This window comes from Podarcis filfolensis (assembly GCF_964270895.1).
Source record: "Podarcis filfolensis genome assembly, chromosome: 6".
In the NCBI taxonomy this organism is placed as follows: Eukaryota; Metazoa; Chordata; class Lepidosauria; order Squamata; family Lacertidae; genus Podarcis; species Podarcis filfolensis.
Genome location: NC_139609.1, coordinates 87,002,399 through 87,023,322, shown reverse-complemented (window position 1 = coordinate 87,023,322; position 20,924 = coordinate 87,002,399). Strand labels below are relative to the sequence as shown.

At 44.0% G+C, this 20,924-nt stretch overlaps 2 protein-coding genes and 1 long non-coding RNA gene across 4 annotated transcripts in view; all 3 read left to right on the top strand.

Moving 5' to 3' along the window:
* Positions 1-394: 394 nt before the first annotated feature.
* FAM217B (family with sequence similarity 217 member B) lies at positions 395-10,930 on the top strand. 2 transcript variants are annotated; one of them, XM_083618848.1, is made up of 4 exons: positions 395-1,144; positions 4,989-5,100; positions 5,204-5,289; positions 9,131-10,930. In XM_083618848.1, the coding sequence occupies exons 1-4, from the start codon at positions 1,044-1,046 to the stop codon at positions 10,317-10,319; spliced, it is 1,488 nt and encodes a 495-aa protein (XP_083474974.1). In that variant the 5' UTR covers positions 395-1,043; the 3' UTR covers positions 10,320-10,930. The 2 variants fall into 2 exon arrangements, with proteins under 2 accessions (XP_083474974.1, XP_083474975.1); XM_083618849.1 differs by having other exon boundaries at positions 396-1,139.
* Positions 10,931-11,466: 536 nt separating this feature from the next.
* On the top strand, positions 11,467-14,582 carry LOC310764825. Its single transcript, XR_014549238.1, has 2 exons — positions 11,467-12,935; positions 14,021-14,582. It is a non-coding gene; the product is annotated as an uncharacterized lncRNA (long non-coding RNA).
* A 4,003-nt stretch (positions 14,583-18,585) lies between these two features.
* Positions 18,586-20,924, top strand: part of SYCP2 (synaptonemal complex protein 2) — a 45,164-nt gene continuing 42,825 nt past the window's right edge. The window contains exon 1 of the mRNA XM_083618316.1: positions 18,586-18,708. The gene's annotated coding sequence lies outside the window, so the exon portion shown is untranslated. The remainder of the gene's footprint in view (positions 18,709-20,924) is intronic.

Genomic DNA, 20,924 nt, shown 5'->3' with positions numbered 1-20,924 from the left:
CTCCTGAAGCTTTACCAACAATTTACAGGTAGGCTCCAGGATGAGAAGGAAGTGGTTTTATTTTGGCTCACAAGCAGAAACCAGGGATGCGGCTGCCTTGATGCCATCACGCTTTCGGAGACCTGCGGGTATAGGGTGGTATACAAATTTAATACATTAATAATAATAATAATAATAATAATAATAATAATAGAGACATCTGAAGGCAGCCCTGTTTAGGGAAGCTTTTAATGTTTGATGGATTACTGTATTTTAATATTTTGTTGGAAGCCGCCCAGAGTGGCTGGGGAAGGCCAGCCAGATGGGCGGGGTATAAATGATAAATTATTATTATTATTATTATTATTATTATTATTATTATTATTATTTTGCCTTTCCAAAGCCGTTTTCTCCCCGCTTCCCTTGGGATGGGGCTCTCCAGGTCTCAGACCCTTTCCCACCTCATCTGCACCCGGACGATCGCAACATAATAATAAATCAAAGATAGGATTTTTGCATCCCTTCAGTCATTGATGGTCTCTTCCCTCCGCACAGGGAAGTCCCTCCGGGAGACCACAATGCCTTGCGACTTCAATGGCCCACCTAACCAGCACTGGGGTTTTTTGGGGGGGGGGGTGGATGCTTTGCTTCCATATCCCGGCGGTGGACGGCTTTGCAAGGATCTGCAGACGCGGCTAGATAAATAATGCAGCTGCCTCTTGTGCAAAGTCCGGGTTGATGTGTGTGTGTGTGCGCGCGCGCGCCGCGGATTCTGATACCACCGGGGAGAGAAGGCTGATTAAATCTCACTGATATGATAAGGGAAGTCACGTGGAGAGACAGACGGAGAGAGCGCCTGGGAGGGATGCATGGGGTTTGTTTACTGCAGCAACCGGAGGCTGCGAGGTGGAGAGAGAGACCCCGCGTCCCTTCGCTTCCTTGCTTTGCCTTGGGCGCACCAAAGGATGCTGGAGAGAGGATCCGATTCTGCAAGGTGTAGGATCGCGCATCAGCCGATGTAAAAGCAACCGCAACGACAACCCCAAAGCAGCCATTCGCCTATAATGGGACCCGGCATCCGAGAGTATCCCTTTCCGCTGCGCGCAGGGAGCCTGCAAAACGAAGCTCCGGCCCATGAGATCGTCGAAGGAAAAGGAATGGTAACGTAAGGATCTCTCCCCCCTTTTCTCGTTCTGGAAGCAGTCGGATATGCGCATGCAAACGCGTCGCTTTTTAATGGAATGATAACATGCAGATGGGCGGCTGGTTGATGAAGTTCAGGGAAAGAGCTAGGCTAGAATGCATCTCTCCCCCCCCCCCACGTTTTTAAATTTACTGTTCCACATCTATGCAAATAGCTGTTACAAGTTTGCTTTCCTTGTGTCGCAAACCAATACCAAAGCTCAAATATGGCCCCTTTTCTTTATGTAAAATATGCCATGGATATAAGCCGGCATCAAGATGAACCGATCGATATATAAGACATACACTGCATGATGCACTTATAGTTCAGAATAAATGTGATATCATTCTGACATCGCACTTGAACGTGCGTATGTTGTTGTTTAGGTACCATGCTTGTTTTGGAACAGGGATATAGATAGCTAAGTCTGCAATCGAATATACCTGGGAGTAAGTTTCATGTAGTACAATGGGGCTTACTTCTGAGTAGATACATACCGGATTGTGTGTGAATGTGTTTTTTGAGGGGGTGGGTGAACCCCCTGGTTTATAATTCAGGTAAGACACTATCACACCTTGTTAGCTTTCAAATACACAGGTGCTGTTTCACCCCAGGCTGTTTTCAATCCGCCAGTGTTGTGAACTTTTGTTGGTGTGACGATTTTTGTTCCATGGCTGCTTTTCAAAGTGTAGGAGTGGGGGAGGGTATATATATACTGACCTAAATCTTGCTGCCATTTTCTGTGTGCGTAGCTGCTCTAAATTCAGCCTGCGACCACAAACTGCATGAGAACGGCGAGCCGACGTTTATTTCAAGTAGCAAACTGCAATATCGGGTTCAAGACTCAAAAGGGCTAGTAAAGTTAAAGAATATAAGTAGGGAAGAGCAGCTGTGCTGGATCAGACCAAGGGTCTAATCCAGTCCAACAGTGGCTGAGTAGATGCCTCCAGGAAGTCTACAAGGATCTGAAGGGAACAGCCCTCCAGGATTGATTGTTCCCCCAGTATACTGCATGTGAACATGGAGTATACTTAACTGCATGGAGTATACTTCATGTTAAGTATACTGCATTTAACTTCGCGGATAGTCACTGATAGCCATATAATAATAATAATAATAATTTATTATTTGTACCCCGCCCATCTGGCTGGGTTTCCCCAGCCACTCTGGGCGGCTTCCATAGAAAACCAAAAATACACTAAAATATCACAGATTAAAAACTTCCCTGAACAGGGCTGCCTTAAGATGTCTTCTGAATGTCAGGTAGTTATTTATCGCTTTGACATCCAATGGGAGGGCGTTCCACAGGGCAGGCGCCACTACCGAGAAGGCCCTCTGCCTGGTTCCCTGTAGCTTTGCTTCTCGCAATGAGGGAACCGCCAGAAGGCCCTCGGCGCTGGACCTCAGCATCCGGGCAGAACGATGGGGGTGGAGACGCTCCTTCAGGTATATCCTTTGTGAATTTCTCTTATCTCATATTAAAGCCACTTCTAAGCTAGTGACCATCAAAATGTCTTTGGGCAGGGAATTCCGTAATTGAATTTTGCACCCTGTGACATCACGTTTTAGTATCTTGTCGTTAAAGTGCACATTAATGCAAATTGTAATTAGCAGAGATATTATTTACTCAGGTTTTTGTTTTGTTTTGGTGATGGGAACGCGGAGTACCTATTTCTGATTGTTGTACAAATATCCTCACATCCCACAAGAGATAGTGAAGTGCATGGCATATGCACTGCCTCGATAGCTAGTAGTGTTATTGGAACACCAGCATTTGCTTCCTCATGGATTAGATTAGTTGGTTAGAGTGCTGATAATGCCAAGGTTGCAGGTTCAATCCCCATAAGGGATAACTGCATATATTCCTGTATTGTAGGGTCCCTTCCAACTCTATATCATCTTGAACATCTCCTGTAAAATCCCTTTTCTTCCTTGTCTCTTAACACAGGCAGCATCGAATGGTGGGGGAAGTACTTAACACCTGTGAACACAATAAGTGATCTGTTTCCACTGGCTGTCTAAACACCACCACCTTTCCCCCCACATTTATATGCTGGCAACCTAGTCCAGTGAGTCAAGAGAAGCAAAAAGGATAGGTAGTCCTTAGACTTACAGCAATTGCCAGAGACCGCGTATGGGGGTGGCACATTGTCACAAGCCAGAGAGAGGCCTGTGGGTAGTTGCTGGATCAAGGAAGCCCATCTGGTTATCAGAAATATGGATGATTGCCCTCCATTTGCTTGGTTACTTGCCTAAACATTAGCAGGCTCCCAGAATGGCTGGCAAGGTTGCAGCACAGAGAGAGCTGAGGAAATAGGAGCAGGAGGCAACACAGTTCCTAACCAGAATGCAGAAACCAGAGAGATGAACCACAGACCATTCTGGTGCTTCCTGAGACTTCTGAGGTCCTAACCCAGAGATGGCACCTGTATTTTCAGTGTTCCAAACCAGCAAGATAGAATCAGGCGCTACTTTTAGACCCAGACAGTGGAGGAATGGCTAAGAGCTGTGGGAAAGTGGTAGAAGGGTAACTCTTGACCAGGCTTCCTCAACCTCGGTCCTCCAGATGTTTTTGGCCTGCAATTCCCATGATCCCTAGCTAGCGGGACCAGTAGTCAGGGATGGTGGAAATTGTAGTCTCAAAACATCTGGAGGGCCGAGGTTAAGGAAGCCTGCTCTTGACAGTCCTCATTTGGGTCCTCATTTGGTGCCTTGGAGAAGTTAAATCAGGGATGGGGAAGCTGTGGCCCTTCAGATTTTGTTGAATTCCAACTCCCATCAGGCGCAGTGGGGATAACCTGTGGTCAGAGATTATGGGAGTTGTAGTTTAACAACATCTGAAGTGGACCACATCTTTAGTTAAAGGCATAGGTAGCATCTGAGAGTATGGGCCCAGGAACTTTATAAATCATACCAGATGATGATCATACCCTATACGGCCTAGGACCCTCGTACCTACGGGACCGCCTCTCCTGGTATGCCCCACAGAGGAACCTACGGTCTGCAAATAAAAACATCCTGAAGGTCCCAGGCCACAGAGAGGTTAGGCTGGCCTCAACTAGAGCCAGGGCTTTCTCGGCTGCGGCTCCAATCTGGTGGAACGCTCTGTCACAAGAGACTAGGGCCCTGCGGGACCTGACATCTTTCCGCAGGGCCTGCAAGACAGAGCTGTTCCACCAGGCCTTTGGTCAAGGCGCAGCCTGACTCCCTCCTCTGGCAACCTGCACAGAATTTTGCTTAACGGTTGCCATTAATTTGATTTTAATTAATTTTTATAATGAAATGTTTTTAGAATGTTGGATTATTTGATTGTTTGATTATTTGATTGTTGTTAGCCGCCCTGAGCCCAGCTTCGGCTGGGGAGGGCGGGATATAAATAAAATTTATTATTATTATTATTTATTAGATACAACGTGATACAGGTGATTCATTTTAAAAAAAAAATTTGATTGTAAGCCTAAATTCTAACTGTCTAAAATGTAACAATAGTTATATTTCCTTCTAATCTAAAAAAGTATTTCATTCTTTAAAATTTGCTGTTAGAAATCACAAGTTTAGAAGTCTTTGCCATTCTTCTATGGGTAAGGTCCTATAAATGTCCATGCCCCAAACACACACTTAAAACAGATGCAGTAATGGATTTCAGCTAATGGAAATGGCACATTTAAAATTTCATAGGCGTAATGACACAGGATTAACAACTGCAGGAGAATTAGAAGAGATTTCTGTAATGGGTTAGAAATGTCTGCAAACAGAAAAAAATATTCTGGTGTGTTTTTTTTAAATAAACCCCTTTGAAAACAGTCCTCTTTTTAATCATTAATAGTTCCAGTGGAGGAAAGAGCCATCCAAGCGCCAAGGAAATCAAGAAATCGCCACCACATATAAGACCTTCTCCCAGCAGACTTGGCAAAAATATTTCAGCCGCTACTGAAAAGGTAAAGTTTCTTACGCTTCATGGCAGCAATTTTTTTTTTTGGCAGACATTTTCTGTATTTTTCCAACTTCAGTTATAACTATACATTACTCGATTTTTCTTAGACTTCCTGTCATGCAGGAGAACACAAGCAGACAACTCTTCACTACAAAGAAAAAAACCAGCTTTGTGAAAATCTCCAACAAAACAGGTAAAGTTCTCTTGGCAGTGTATATACAAGCCCACTGCATGCACGAATGAAGACTGCGTAGGTAGAAACACAACCGTTGGCATGGTCAAGTTTTGCAAAGTTCTGGGAATAGGACATGAATGTTTGTTCCAAACTACTGACTGGTTGGGCAATATGCTGGTGATTTTTGTTCACCTTTCGCCACTTATGGATGATCAATGCTGGAACCTTGATGTGCGGATGAACTTGTGTTAGATAAAAACAATTGTAAGTGGCGTTGGGTTGGTGGGTTGGTTTGCAGGGAAGGGCAGAGGAACTGAAGCATGGATTGTTGGGGAAGAAGTTATCAAAGTACAGAAAATCTGGATCACATTTGTATGTGTAATACAAGCTTTGAGCCTGGGGAAGAGCGCCACAATCAGGGTGGATTTGATTTAGAGCAAATTGATTTAAATCACGATTTAAATCACTAGTCAGTAAGACTTGATTTAAATCATTTTTTTGGAGAAAGATTAATTCTTGCTGGTATAATCTTAATATTTGCATCCAGATGAAGGTTTCATTTTGGGAATAATAAATTTTCAGCGTAGTTTTTACACTTATATAAAAAATTACTGATTTGGTTATGCTATTAGAAATACAAAGACAGGTAATTATGAAATTATTGTCAACTTTTCTGCTGTACTTTATTGGAAGGAAATAATCATTAGCTTAATAACAATTTAAACAATTTATTTAACTAAAACAACATTATAGCATATGTATCCATGTTTGTTAACTGATGTGGTTAAACGATTTAAATAAAAACAAAACTTAGATTGAGTTTTAGCACACATGAAAAACTTAAAACAAATCCTTATTTCCTGATGAATAGCCTTTGGACTATAATGTAACTTAAATAGAAAACTATCTTTAGAAAGATTTTTCCTCCAAAAGCATTTTATTTTAAAAATCCTATTTAAATTTTTAAAAATCTGATTTAAATCAATAAAATCCATTTTTTTAATTTAAAAAACCATTGATTTTTATCCACCCTGACTACAATACAGAGCAGCTGTGGGCTAGACCCATATTTGAAAAGGCAATCATGCCACCTTTATTTTTCCTGTTTATCTTAAATCATGCATTTTATTTCATCACATGGTAAAAAGTTGCCAGGTGCAGGTTTTCTTCTTATTCAACATTTATGCTAACCAGACACGCTCCTGAAACAGGAAGTTTTTTTGGAACACATATCCAGACAACGCACATGTTCACAATTGCAAACATGCAGCTTAGCTGAAACGTATTGAATGGCGTTGATTTCAGCATGGGCTTTGCCCAGAACGAATAAGAAGTGTTCATTGGTTTCCTTCACATCTGCTTTTCCTTCTTTAATATAATTGCCAGCATTTAATTTTAGATCCAAATTAACATGCATTAGCCATATTGTTTATAAAAAGATGTTAATCATTAGAAATATTGTTTAATATGCTGCAGTCTGGTTAAACTCAGCTGAGCAGAAAGATGTTGCAGAGGCATAGCGGGGGGGGGGAGGAGAGCATAGTGGGTGCCACTCACCCAGGGGGCGGCACTTACCGTGGGGCCTGCAAGTGCCTGAGCTATGCGCCTCTCCTGGAAGTGACTTGGTGCCCAGGCTCCGCGCTGCCCAAAATGGCAGCATGTGACGTCCCGGGAACCCAAGCGCCTAGCTACGCCACTGAGATGTTGAGCTGTGTTCCAAACAGATTAGAAGCAGTTTTCTTGAGTAAGTTAAACAGAAGTTAAAGTTTAGGTTAAGTAAGTTTAAGGTTAAGTTAAAGTAAGTAACAGAAGTAAACAGAAGTTGAGTAAATCCGCTCCACTTCCCAGTGGGGAGGAGTTGCGGTGGACCGCGTGGTCACACCCTCCCCACCGGGGGACAAAGATCCCGGCCATGTCAGAGCCCGGCCAGCCAATCTGCTGGCTGGGTGGGCGTGGCCGGGGCCATTTAAACTGAGGAGCGAGCTAGAGGACTGGTGTGGGGGAGGTGAGGTGTGGCCATCACCTGCCCCTCCATGCTTAAGGGTATTCCATTAAAGGAATCCAGGGGTGTTGATCTTGTCTGAAGCCCAGTTGGGGGCTAGGGCCTTGACACGACCCCGATGGAAACACCAGGGGGCGCTTGAGTTGGTTTGCATCGACAGGGCTCCCCCTACCGGTGGTTTACCCTTACCAGACTTCCTGCACACCTGGCAGGAATCAGATATAGTCGGGTCCAATCAATGCCTAAGCCAATACCGCTCGCATTCTGTAATTTAATTTAATAAAGTTGTGGCCAAATTTGCCCAATAACATAAACCTAATATCCTCATCTCTGTGTGAGTTATTTCCCAACGAGGGGGTGGCTGCGGGGTCTCGGCACGCAAGTTAAACAGAAAAAGCTGCAAGTCCATGCACACTTCCTTGGGCATAAGTTCCATGTAACTCAGTTGGACTTACTATTGCGTCAACATGCTTAGGATCATACCATTAGGTTGCTGCTGTTGTTGTTGTCGTCATTGTCATCCGTCTGTCTTGAGAGACAATGGAGTGAGTCTGCAGGGGTGAAGTCAAACCGCTGTGTTATCAGCCCCAAGGTGACCTCCCCGGGGCACAAGCCTGGGACATGCGTATTGAGGTCCTGGGCTGCCCAGAAGATAAGACCCTCCTCTCTGCCTCAGCAATGTGGTCCAAAGGAAAGCAGAGCAATATGTTTGACAATACATTCTGTCCAAGATTGTGATGGACTTCAACTCCATTCAGCCCTAGCCAATGCATGAGTAATGGCCATGGATTATGGGAGTTGTGGTCCAACATCTGGAGGACTATATGTTTCCCATCCCTGTTTTACAGGTAAGTAGGTCAGTTGAGGCAAGGGACAGTTTTTCAACCATATGAGCTGTGCAGATGAGGGAATTTCAGTAAGTCCTACTTCAGGATTTCTGCATTGCAGTGGGGTGGACTAGATGACTCACAGGGTCCCTTCCAACTCTACAATTCTATGATCTGAAGGGTATCACTTTGGCTCCATGCTAAACCCACTTACCGGGAAATTTAATGAGGCTTACTTCTGAGTATCGGATTGCCTTGTAAATTTAAGATTTTTGCAGCTGATTTCTTATCAGATGTAGGAAGAGTACAGAATACTCCAGTGCCTGGAGTGGTATCACTTTATCAAGGTGAGCCTTTAATATCCTGCCTTTATGAAAACATTTATGAGATTTTGCTTCCCCTGCTGCTTCAGATGGCAGATATACCGGAGTGTTCATTTTTGGTATACGTGTCCAAAATTCAAAGGAAGTATATTCTGTTTTCCTTTCATGCTTTCTACTGTATAAAGCTCCAACATCAGGTTTTCATACTGCTCTATCGGGGCTTACAGATATTCAAGCAGTTTTCAACTTCGATGTGGGTAAATAGGCTTTCTAAACAGTAGCACTGTTTAAAGTGGCAACCGGGGGGGGGGGCGGAAAATAGAAGCAATCTTTTACAGACCATTGCAATGCCTTTTAATAAAGACCACCCAATATGAAATGCCATTAAGATGCTTGATAAGAGGTATGGAGAACCTGTGACTCTCCAGATGTGGCTGAACTACAAATCATACCCATACCCATCATCCCTTATTGTTAGCTATGATGGCTGGTAGTGATGGGAAGAACATCTGGAGGCTTGCAGCTTCCCTGTCTCTGCTTTATAGAACATTTTTATAACTAGCTTGATCATATCACCATCTTTATGTCTTTGTACATTTTGTCTTTTCTCCTTTTGTGCTTGGTTTGCAATCATACGTTTGTGGCAATGACTTGCCTTACTTTTTGAAAAGCAAAAAAGACTAAATATTATTTCTTTTCCTGCCTAGAACAACAGATGTTTGCACTTCTTCGTACAAAGCGCCAAGGTTAAAAAAGGAACCTCTGGTCAGAAAGTATTACGAGGCTGGCTGGAGCAAAATCCCTTCTGTGTTTAAGGATGCTTCCTGGAGTGATTCCAGCGGCGCAGAAGATGGGCTGACTCAGAGTTTTTGTTGCAAGCAAAAAAGCAATTTAGAGAGAAACCCTGGAGGGCATTCAGCTGAAGCAGACCCCTACGTCCCTGGATATCAAAGCGTCTCTGCTGACGCGATGTTCCTTGACTTCGAATCCATGCGGATTATGAAAGACGACTCTGATCAGGACAGCGCCAGTGACCTTTCCGACTCGGAGAGAATCCCCATTCCCCCTTCGCCTTGCACCCCGCCGGAGCTCAACCTGCGAGCGGAAGAGATTGACCCTCTGTGCTTCGAACACCTCTTTGACACAAAATTCAAGCAGCCCGATTACTATTACCCGGACTTCCTGCCGCCCCCTTTCAACACGTGGGACTTGAAAGGGCTGGTGGCATTTGTCAACACGGAATGCAAATCAGAACCTCGGCCAGAGCCGTCGGGGACGCTTGAGAAGTACGTCGACCGGCTTTTGGAGCTGGAGTGGCTGCAGATGCAGACTATACAGGCTGAGAAAGGGAAGGCGGCCAAGACAAGGCCTCAGACTGCTCCCGGTGCCCTCCGGACCTTAAAAAGCCCTGGCAAAAACAAACCGTTGCACAGTCCTTTTCTGCAGAAACAACTGAGTGTCCACGAAGGTTTTCCAAGAGTCCTCTCCGGCCAGCAGGGTCACAGAAGAGAGTTGCATGGCGAAGGACCCAGCCAGGTTCCCCATGAAGGTCAGTTGAAAATGGCTGAAGCGACGTGTGGCTTCTCAGCTCGCCCCAGGCGGCCTTGTGAAGCACGAGGCGAAGCCAAAAAACGGCCTACTGCCAAGCAGCCGTTGGTCAGTAAGCATCCTCCTGAGAGTAGCTCTATGATCCAGGGAGCTGGCAACCTCCGGCCACCCAAGCAACCCTCTTCCTTCCACGGTTCAGCTGTCCCTCTCAAGGGGCTGCCAGCCCACGCCTGCCCAAATCCCAAAAAGAATGGGAATGCTGGTAGTTACGTTCCTGCCAAAAAAGTTTCAGCGGATAAGAAGCTAAAGGCAAATGGCACGAAGCAAACACCATGTAAATTTAAATAACGCTGCAGTAGCAGAGTTTGCTGTTCTTGTTGCTGTGGGGCTTGGCAATCCTTTCTGTGTGGCAAAGAGCTGGAATAGCAGTTCAGGTGCTGTGGAGAAGGAAGAAATATGCTCCTCCCTGATTCCCTTTCTATGCATTGTGATTGGACTTGGTGTCAGAGGTCTGGTTCTCCCCTCCCCAGTCAACACAATCCAGGAAGCTAAGTGCTCCATCTCTCGTGGTGACTCCCACTGCAGGGGCCAGTGGGGAAAGGGTCTTGCTTTTCAGGGTACACCCATAAAAACCTGCTCAAAGCCCACCCGATCTTGTTCCTACATTGATTTGAAATATCTGGTTCTGAAGTGGCCGGGCAATAACCCTTTTCCTTTCTGTTGAGCTAAGTTTTCTCCGTTTTTTTGGTTTTGTTTTTACAAGAAAATGCTGATGTGACGTGGGAGGACCTTGCTGTTTTCCCAAGGTTACTTCAAAGTGTGCTGTCATGTGGTGAAATAGCGATATGCTCATAAGGAAACAACAACAGCACCAGCAATTTATTATTCTTATGCTGCCCATCTGACTGGGTTGCCCCAGCCACTCTGGGCGGCTTCCAACCAATTATAAAACTGTAGTAAAACATAATAATAGTAATAATTTTTTATTTATCCCCAGCCAAGGCCGGGCTCATCAGATATTAAAAACAACACATGCTTGTTTCCAAATAAGCTTACCATTGCTGTAGTTGCATCTCGATTTTGCCACACAGGGATGCATTTATAAGCACCAATACATGCAGAAAATTCATGGGAATTTCTCCCGTTTAAAATGATACTGCAGACTTGCTACATTTGGAGAAACAGAGATTTATTTGCTTTAATCAGGGAAGCTTCAAATAGAATGGGAATGCATAGTTTTGGGGACAGTCGTATGAGAAGAACCTTGGGGGTGATGAATATGTACCATGACTGTCAGGCCACAGCTGAGTGGTAGAGCATCTACTTTGCATGCAAAAGGTCCCTCGTTCCATCCATAGCATCTCCAGGTAGGGCTGGGAGACTCCTGCCTGAAACCCTGGAGAGCCACTGCCAGTCAGAGTAGACAATACTGAACTAGATGGACCAATGACCCAACTCTAGATGAGGCATCTTCATATGTTCCTACGGTAGAGCCGTTAGCTGATCAGACTGAGGGGCCCTGAATGAAAGGAGTACAGACAGGTCTGTGGGAGACCTAACTAAATAGACCCTGTTCAAACAGGATAAGAGTTTACACGGTAAGGGTAGATCAGAAGCCAGACAGTGAATCTGGAACACACTATCCAAGTATCCCAAAGATGCTGGGGTAGAATTTCCCTGGACTAGGAATACACAGCAAGGTGGGTGGCAGGACCTTCTCTCCTAATGACAAAGCACGTGTTGCCATATGCACTAGAGCTTTATTGTGAAGTTGACACTGATTTACTCTTAGTAGTTTGTGGAGGAAGTCTGGCTTCCTCATAGGAATATTCATGGCTAGATTGCTCAAGCCGCACATTCCAAGAGTTCATCATCTTTGATCTTATACCAGCAGAAAGTATTTTCACTACAGCAGAGGGTTTTCTCTTGGTCTTCAGTCAAAGGGTTGGTTATTTTCGAATGCAGAAAGTTTGAAGAAAACACAAATGATTTATTTCATTTGTCTTTGAAGGATTTGCTCCTGCGTAATCCTGGAACAAGCAAATGAGAACCCGATCAAGCCTTTTGCCGTGTTTAGCAGCTAGTTTGCAGTTCCTGCCATTGTGTTTGTGGCAGTGTTTTCCTTCCAAAGTCTTTGTCAGCTTAAAACTGAGCCAGCAAGCTTTATCTATGCAAAGTCAAAACATCTCTGAGCTCCATAATTTTTCTCAGCCTCGGTGATGGCTGACCATTTTCCAATCTGGGATGGGATCTGAAAATGTTGGGATTCTAAGGGTCCTTCCAACAAAGCTAAGTGTATACTTGGAAGTGAAAGATCCTGATGATTTTGCACATAATTTGAATAAGGATCAGCATAGCTGATGTTTGACATAGCAGCAGCAGCTTCATGCACAAAAGCATTACAGTCACAAGAGAAACCCAATCCTTTGATGCTCTGGGTTGTATAAAACTCACCTGCTTAGTCTGTGAAAGGATTTCCGCTTTCACAACATAACTCCTCCCTTCTCCCACCATGCACCAAATCTGTGAGCAGGAGCTTGACCTGTACTTCCAATGTGGCACAAAGACTGTATGATCACATCTTCAGGTCTGAGCAAGACTTCATAGTAAGCATTCAGCTGCTGCTACAAATGATCATCATGCATCAGATTCTCTCCATAATATCTAGCAGAACTTAACTCAAATTGTGATGTCATGATGTTCTACATTTCGTTGCCAAGTTCCATTGACAGCTGAAGGCATGGAATAGGAGAGGAGAAAGGCAGCAAAGTGTGACGTGTAAGTTCTGCGACAGGTTATGCAGAACTAGTAATGGAGGTGCCACTAAGATTTTTGGAAACAGCTCTCCACTTATCCTGGTGCTTAGTTTGGTCCTCAATGCATTCATTGACTTGTATTTATAGTCCTCTCTTTGCTTGGTATACCCCAAAGCACCCAAAATATCTTTTAATCTCCTTAAAACAGGTAAAGCATACCAAAGGCAATACTTTGCTTTACAGCTGTTTTGGAAAGGCCAGAGTTGAATGCCTACAGTGCTTCCAACAGATGGCCAGGCTTTTTTTCAGGTTTTAAGGGGATAGGAGCTTGGTAAATCCAATTCAGGGAAGTACTGATTCAGAACCATGTGTTACGTCACATTTAAAATGGCCACAGTATAGTTAAACCATGGTCTCAGGAGACTGGTGGACACACGGAGCTCTCTGGTCCTCAAGGGCTACTGCATTTGCTTCAGTGGAAGACCAGGGCTGTAGAGGCATCATTTCATGCCTGCAAAGCACCACCCTCCTCTGGACTGAATGGCGAGGACCCATGCACATGAACTCTCTGTGTATGCATCAGAACACACATGGGGATCTGGAAAGCAGAATAAGGTTATGGCAAGGCAGTTGAAAACGTCGTCCTGCCAGGAGTGAAACCGAAAGTAGACTGACCAGCTAGCTGAATCAATTTACATTGCTATGGGGTGGGGGTGGGGAAAACCTCTAATATTTTACTTTTCAATACTTGTACTTCCAGCTTACTTGGTAACCCCGCTCCCCGGGAAAAGCTAATGTTTGAATAGCAGCTGGTTAAGGAACAACATTGGGCAGACGCCATGATTTGATTTTATCTGGACTGTTTGTCGATATGGCAGCTACCTGCAGTGGAAGCTCCTGGACTGATTCAGCAGAAACACCAGTTTGTGAAGAGAGGATGTGAATTTACAGGGGGGAATCTTGGACTACAGATTTGGACTATAAAGAAGAAGAGTAAAGAATCCACACAGAAACATTTTGTTTGGACTTAAACTTACTTGCAAAATGAACGCAGAGGCTGTTGAAAATAATGAAGAATTAATATCAGAATGTATTAAGGGAATTATTGTAATATTTTGAAATGCAGTAGAAATATGAGATGATTAGGATTCCCTCCAATCTCAAAGTATGGGAAGTCAGCTAAATAAGAAAAATAATTTATAATTAGGCATAACATTGGGATTTGTTTGATTATTGGATAATTCGTATAATTTGGATTGGAAAAAATTAATAAATATTATTTTTTTAAAAAAGAAAACGTCCTGACCTCTTCCACAGAATGTTCTTCAGCAGAAGACATTGATAATAAATGTGTATGTATACCTTCAGTTTATCTTCAAGTGTGATTTAATTGGAAGTTTAAAAAGCAAGTTGTGCGCATACTTAAACCAGCCTTTTATTGGTTGAATTTGTACAATGATACTGAACTATGTATTTGTTCCCTCCTGCTCTGGTGCTTTTGACCATAACTTTCTAGGATCTGAAAGCATAGAAATGAGTCACATTCAAATGTCCTTAAAATAAGTAATGAAACAGGATTTATTTGTTGTACTTCCATTGTAAGATGCCACGTTCTCAGGAATGGCTGAAAACTGATTGGTGTATTTATTTATTTATGAACTTTGCAGGTGTTTTCTTCCAAGTCAGACCTGGCCTTGAACTGTATCACTCATCTGTGTTATTGTCTGAAAGTCATACGATATTGTTACAAATATCATTCCCCCGCCCCCGTATCCTCAAGCATGCTCCGGTCAGATTGAATAAATATCAGCTTTTTCTGTCAAAAAACAAAATCAAATAAACTTACTTTGCGCAAGGCTTTGGGATCTGTCATCATGGAAACTTTTTGTTTAACTGTCCCTCTTTACTCTCGCAAAATCTGAAAGCGACATCTGCATATAATTCCACCCAAAAGTCAGTGTGGTCTGTTTGCCAAATGTGTCCCCCCCCCTCCCCAAATAGATTGTCACCTAAAGGACTGGCTTATGAGACAACTAATATATATAAATCATAGGGACATTTCCCCAATATGTTAAAAGTGGCTTCATGGACTGCTGGTGTCCTGTCTTCTGCCCTACTGTTCCAACAGGCAACAGGCACCACTGGTAGCAAAGACAGTATTTACAGATGCACTTTCTCTGTTTTGTTGCAAGCATGAAAACAGCTTGCGCAGATCTATAACATGGTGGAGGGTTCAGGGTGCCTGGTACCAAGCAAGCTGTGATGTCAGTGAGTGGACCACAACCACCCCAGTGCCCAAAGCATTTTCAACTATTCAAAAAAAATTGTTTAAAAAACGAGAAGGATGACAATAATCAACTAAATAGTACATTTTGCCTAAATAAGTAGATATCTGGGGCCATCACCCAACGAAAGAAAGTTGATTAACTGTATGGCATTTAATCAGTTAAGTCTGCATGTAGGTGCACATTTTAAACAGATAGTTCTGAAGAAAAAGCCCACTTTGATTTGTGATGATGCCTGCAGTCAGGGCCCATCATAGAAGAGGTTTTCCCTACTGTTGGGGGGGGGGATTAAGGGGAAATAGCTGTTTTAAGTTCGTTAAAGGTAAAGGTACCCCTGCCCGTACGCGCCAGTCGTGTCCGACTCTAGGGTTGTGCGCCCATCTCACTTAAGAGGCCAGGGGCCAGCGCTGTCCGGAGACACTACCGGGTCACGTGGCCAGCGTGACGAAGCTGCTCTGGCGAGCCAGCACCAGCGCAGCACACGGAAACGCCGTTTACCTTCCCACTATAAAGCGGTACCTATTTATCTACTTGCACTTAAGGGTGCTTTCGAACTGCTAGGTGGGCAGGAGCTGGGACCGAATGACGGGAGCTCACCCCGCCGCGGGGATTCGAACCGCCGACCATGCGATCAGCAAGTCCTAGGCACTGAGGTTTTACCCACAGCGCCACCCGCGTCCCAACTTTAAGTTGGTTAGAGCAAAGCTTTCCAAACTGTCGCGACATGTCGGTGTGTCAGCTGCAGTGTGTAGTTGTGTCTCACGAACACTCCCCGTGTTCCGGGGCTGGTAAGGGGTTCGTTTAACCCCTGGTTTACTAGTACAACTGAATTACTATGTTGTGAAATGATGCATGTAAAAAAAAAAGGGTGTCACCAACATGAAAAGTTTGGAAAGCTCTGGGTTAGAGCAGACCCTGTCTCACAGGTTGGTTGTGAAGATAAAATGAGGAGGGAGATAACTATCTGGAGACGACTTCTTTCTTCTTTTTAGCTTCTAGGATTAAAACATTTAACATCTGCATGGTAAACTGGGTGCACCACGTTAGTCAAGCACATATTAAAATCAATTAAGTTAACTGAGGGGCGGCACAATATACAAAAGTGGAAGCATCCTTCCATTGGGCTCTCTTAGCTGAACTGGCCTCCCACCAATCTCAGCTGACATAGTGACTGACGTGGCATTGTCCTCCCCCTTCCATCTGCTGAGCATATGGCCAGGTGAAAGGCTCACCGGCCGTATCCCTGCCAGCAGAAAGCCCCAAAGTGGAGCCAGCCCAGAATTCCAGATTTGTCTCATAGCCATCACCCGCTGCCATTGGGTCCAATCCAGACCTGATTGGACCTGTGCCTGTGCAGGGATCATGCCTGATTATCCTGCCCCCTGCAACTGGCCAGGCTCCATGGCCATTTGATGTACCTTTGGGGACAATTAATTTGCTATGTATTTATTATTGGTTGTTTATATGCAGGCCTGTCATTTCAATCTCTGTATTGTATTTTGAATGCAATGGATTTCATTTTATACTATTGCCAGCTGATGAAGAATTATCATTGAAACAGTACATTTTCCTGGAAGAACTGTTCTGTCTGCTGCTGTGCTCAGTGACATTTGGAGCACCCATCATCTCATGTTTGTAGGAAATTGACTGTGGAAAGGCATTCTGCCTCCATTTCAGTGATCTTTGACAGTGACTTACTACTCCTACCATTCCTGTTCATGGAACATTTATTTGATTCTTATTAATTTGGGACTCTATGCACATATTATATGTCTTTTGTATATGAATTTTGAAACATGTCATGTACTGAGTTGAATAGGATCCAAAATGCAGCAGTCTGATTGGTCCTAGAACAATAGGATTCAGAATGCAGCAGTCTGATAGAACAATAGGATCCAGAATGCAGCAGTCTGATTGGTCCACAGGAGCCACCCAATCCACCTCCAGGTGGAAGTGAATCCGCAACCTGATTGGCCTACAGGAGAATCCCAGAATTAGCCAATCACGTGGGGCCCATTGTGTAAATAATGTATATAAAGCAGACATTCTGGGGAAAATTCCATTCCTCCTCACCACTATGAGCTGAATAAAGAGCATGAAATCCACTCTCGACTCTGAGTATATTTCAAAACAGTATAGTGTTATAAAAATATTGTCAGTATATTATTAACCGACGTGTTGCTTGTTGTTGTTCCCAGGCTCCAGATGTGGCAATGACTCTGCCACGCCACAAAGCCCCTCTTGAATAAGAGGGGGCTGGGGATGAGGGGTTGGGACTGTGAATTTAATTCATACAATGAATTTAACTGAAAGCGTTTTGGCCCCTTGCATTTCCATGTCCTTGCACAGCTGCAGATGCAAATGTTTTCCTGCACAATCTGGCAAGGGGCTTAACCCATACTCGATACTGTAGCTTTAAAGCACATTCAAATCACATTCCCCTCAAAGAATTCTGGGTACTGTAGTTTACCCCTCACAGAATTACAATTCCCAGCCCAGGATTCTTTGAGGGGCGAAATGTTCCTCAAATGTACTTAAAAGCTGCAATGTACTACTGTATAGGTTGCCTATATTTTCTTATGTTACAGTGACATCTGGTGGTGCTTATAAATTTTCCTCACAAGGTTTAACACTCTATTTCCTATTCCCTTTTTAAAAAAAATGTTATTACAAGTAGAACAGTGCTTGAAGTGGCATACTTAGAAAATCCACATACTGATTTGAATAAAACGGCACTAGGGTGGCTGCTGCTGGATGTTTTGCCCCCTTTTTTAAGTCTGTGGGGGACAATATTTACCTCAGCGCTTCTTTTTCTACGTTTTTAGAAAGTGCAGCGAAGGAAGCAGCGTTTCAGCGAGCCACATGTGCTCGCCCAAAATGAGCTCGTTTCTCAGCTGTACACATTTTTGTTTTAAACGCAACAACAGTGCTAGAATTTGGGAAGGATTTAAGAACTTGAAAGCAATTTAGTGAATTCTCCCCTCACATCTTAAAAAATGGAAGCGGTATTTATTTACTATGACTGGTACCATTACTACCAATAACAATAAATGTTAACTAGCGCCATTTATCATGAAGTCCAATGAAGCGAGGGCGTTATGAAAATACTGAGGTGAATTGAAAAGCACTTGAAGGGATACTGTGGAGAAGGGAAAACTACTCAAGAGACCCTAAAGATGGTCGTGGCAGTTTGTGCGTTCGCGGGGGGCGGGAAAAAAATAGAAATACAGTAAATTAAGCACTCGACATTTGCGCAAGTAATTAACAGAGCTTTAGCAGTTGCGAGCGACAATCGCGTCAACCTCTGGAGCGAGAAGGGCGGGGCGAGAAACAGCGGTTGACAACGACCGTTATCAGTCACTCTCGCCACCCGCTGATTGGCTGGAAGGAACAGGCAGCGTGGAGAAGGAGGAGGAAGCGAGCGTGACCGCGTGAGACTTGGGAGAGAGGATTTCCTCGCCCCGCCCCTCCCCTGCCCGCCTCTGAGTGACCCCGCCTTCCACCTCAGGACGGCTTAAAACGATTGGCTGTCAGGGTTCCTCGAGGCGGGCGTATTCCTCCGGAAAGGTGATTGGCTGGCGGGACGGCGGCGCGTCTTGGCGGCTTCGTTCGGGCGTCGTGTGAGGGAAGCGCCTAAGCCGTCCTTTCCTCGCAGCCGCGGCTTCAGGGCCGCTGTCGCCTGAGGGCGCTGGCCAGGTAACAGGGTAGAGCCGCTGAGTAGAGCAGGCCCACGGGAAAAAAGTGCCTAAGTTAGTCACGTTTTTTGGTTTCAGCGCGTCTGTCTCACGTATGGATAACGCCGGATGCAACCCTCCTGTTTTGATATACCCCTCCCCCCCCCCCATTCCACTTCGGATTTCTTGGCATTGATTTTGCTAGATCATTGGTTTCCTTTTCCTTCTGAGAGAAATCTAGCTAATTTTCGTGGAAATTTCGTATTTGCTTCGCTCGCCTTTTTAACCTCTGAGCCCCTTGGGTTATTTTACCCACCGGTTTCTACATTGGGGATAGAAACATGACAACGGACCCCCGTTTTCAAATGTTTCTTGTCAGCCTGCAAGGGAAGGGAGGGAACAGTGGGTGACATTTGCCTAAGGGAGGTTATACAAACGGTTTAAAATAAGTCATTAGTTTTACAAGTCTTCCTTGAGTATTTTGGTCCGCTTGAACTTCATGGAGACAAGAAACTGCTCCTGTTGAGAGTTTTAGCTTAAACTGCATTTATCCAGGCAAGTGTTAACCCCAGCTTATCTACTGTAAAACTCATCCTTGTTACCCCCAAATTCTTACTAGCAATTATGCAGCATACAGCAGCTTTTTTCATACTGCTGTAGCATGGTTGTAGTTGCTTTGATAATTACTGCTGCTAGGCAGCTACCAAAGAAATGATAAAAAACCTTCAAAGGGCTTAGATTGCTGGATCTTGCCTAGTCATACCTGTTCCTGTGCCTTTAAATCATGCTGACCTGAAGTAATCAGAGTATGAAGTTTTTCACTACACAGGGCTAAGCATTATCACATTAAAACAAAAACAAATTTTTTTTCCTTCCAGTAGCACCTTAAAGACCAACTAAGTTAGTTCTTGGTATGAGCTTTCGTGTGCATGCACACGAAAGCTCATACCAAGAACTAACTTAGTTGGTCTTTAAGGTGCTACTGGAAGGAAATTTTTTTTTTTTGTTTTGACTATGGCAGACCAACACGGCTACCTATCTGTAACATTATCACATTAGTGTCTGCACACTGAACCATCATTAAAGGTACAGCTAGGGACAATTTCAAACTTTGTCAGTCCTAGAAAAGAAGACCATCAATATAATGTTTTCTACTGTAGGAACAGTTATCCCAGAAATGAAAATAAATAAATGTGTAAACTCCAGGGCAATTTGTTCATTGTTCATTCAAAACATAAACAAACATGGTTTGGGATGCAACTGAGGGAGGTTACAGTTTGCGTACATTTTTATTGCCTGTGCAAGAAAAAAGGAAGCAATGTCACTCCAAAAGTTCAAAATTACATACATTGGCTAATAAACCTAATGGCATTGGGTTGGATCTAATCCTAACCAGCTCCCTAGCCTGGCAGGGTTTTATGGAGCGATAGGGCCACTTCTGTATCTGCAGCCTTGCTATGCATGTCAGACGGAAGGGGCAGTGAAATTGCAGCCTGGCACTGGCACTGCAATTGAGCCTGATAACAGGTGGAAGGAGGACCCCTATGGCAGTGCAGTGATGCTGGTGTAACTGTAGATGGAGTCTCAACAGCCAGCAGGATACTTCCCCCTCCCCCCCAAAGGCCTGGTGCAAGGAGATTTGAATTGCTCTGTCAGGTGTACTTAGTGTGAAATCAATGGGATTTAAGTGAATGCACTATTTTTAACTTGAAACCAGCCTAACAATATTATAATAAACCATGGCAGTCCTAATTTCAGTGGAGTGGTGAAGATAATCCCACTAAATCATCAGGTTCACTTCTTGGGAGTGCTTCTGGATGTGTGCCTACTGGATAGCTAGGCTAAGGCTGTGACAGCAGCTCATACCAAGCTTCAGCTGATAATCAAGTATGTCCCTTCTTGGAAAATGGGGGTCTAAATTCAATGGTGGCACATGCCCTAGTAAACATGACTAGCTTGTTGAATGTGGAACTGCTCTTTAATATCTGGCATAAGGTTAGTTGCAGAGTTTTTAAGTAACTGCACACTCAGACTTTGGCTGACCTCTTGCTAAGAAGTTGTAGCATTACTGAAAAAGACCTGCATCATCCATCTACCAAATTTGATGGGTGCTGATCTTAAAGAATGGAAGTGTTCAGATCCCTAAGGTATGCTGGGCCTGGATTTATTAACACATTGAAATGTACAGATACTGTTGGAGAAGCCCTTGTATATTAATGTTTATATCTATTTTTGCCT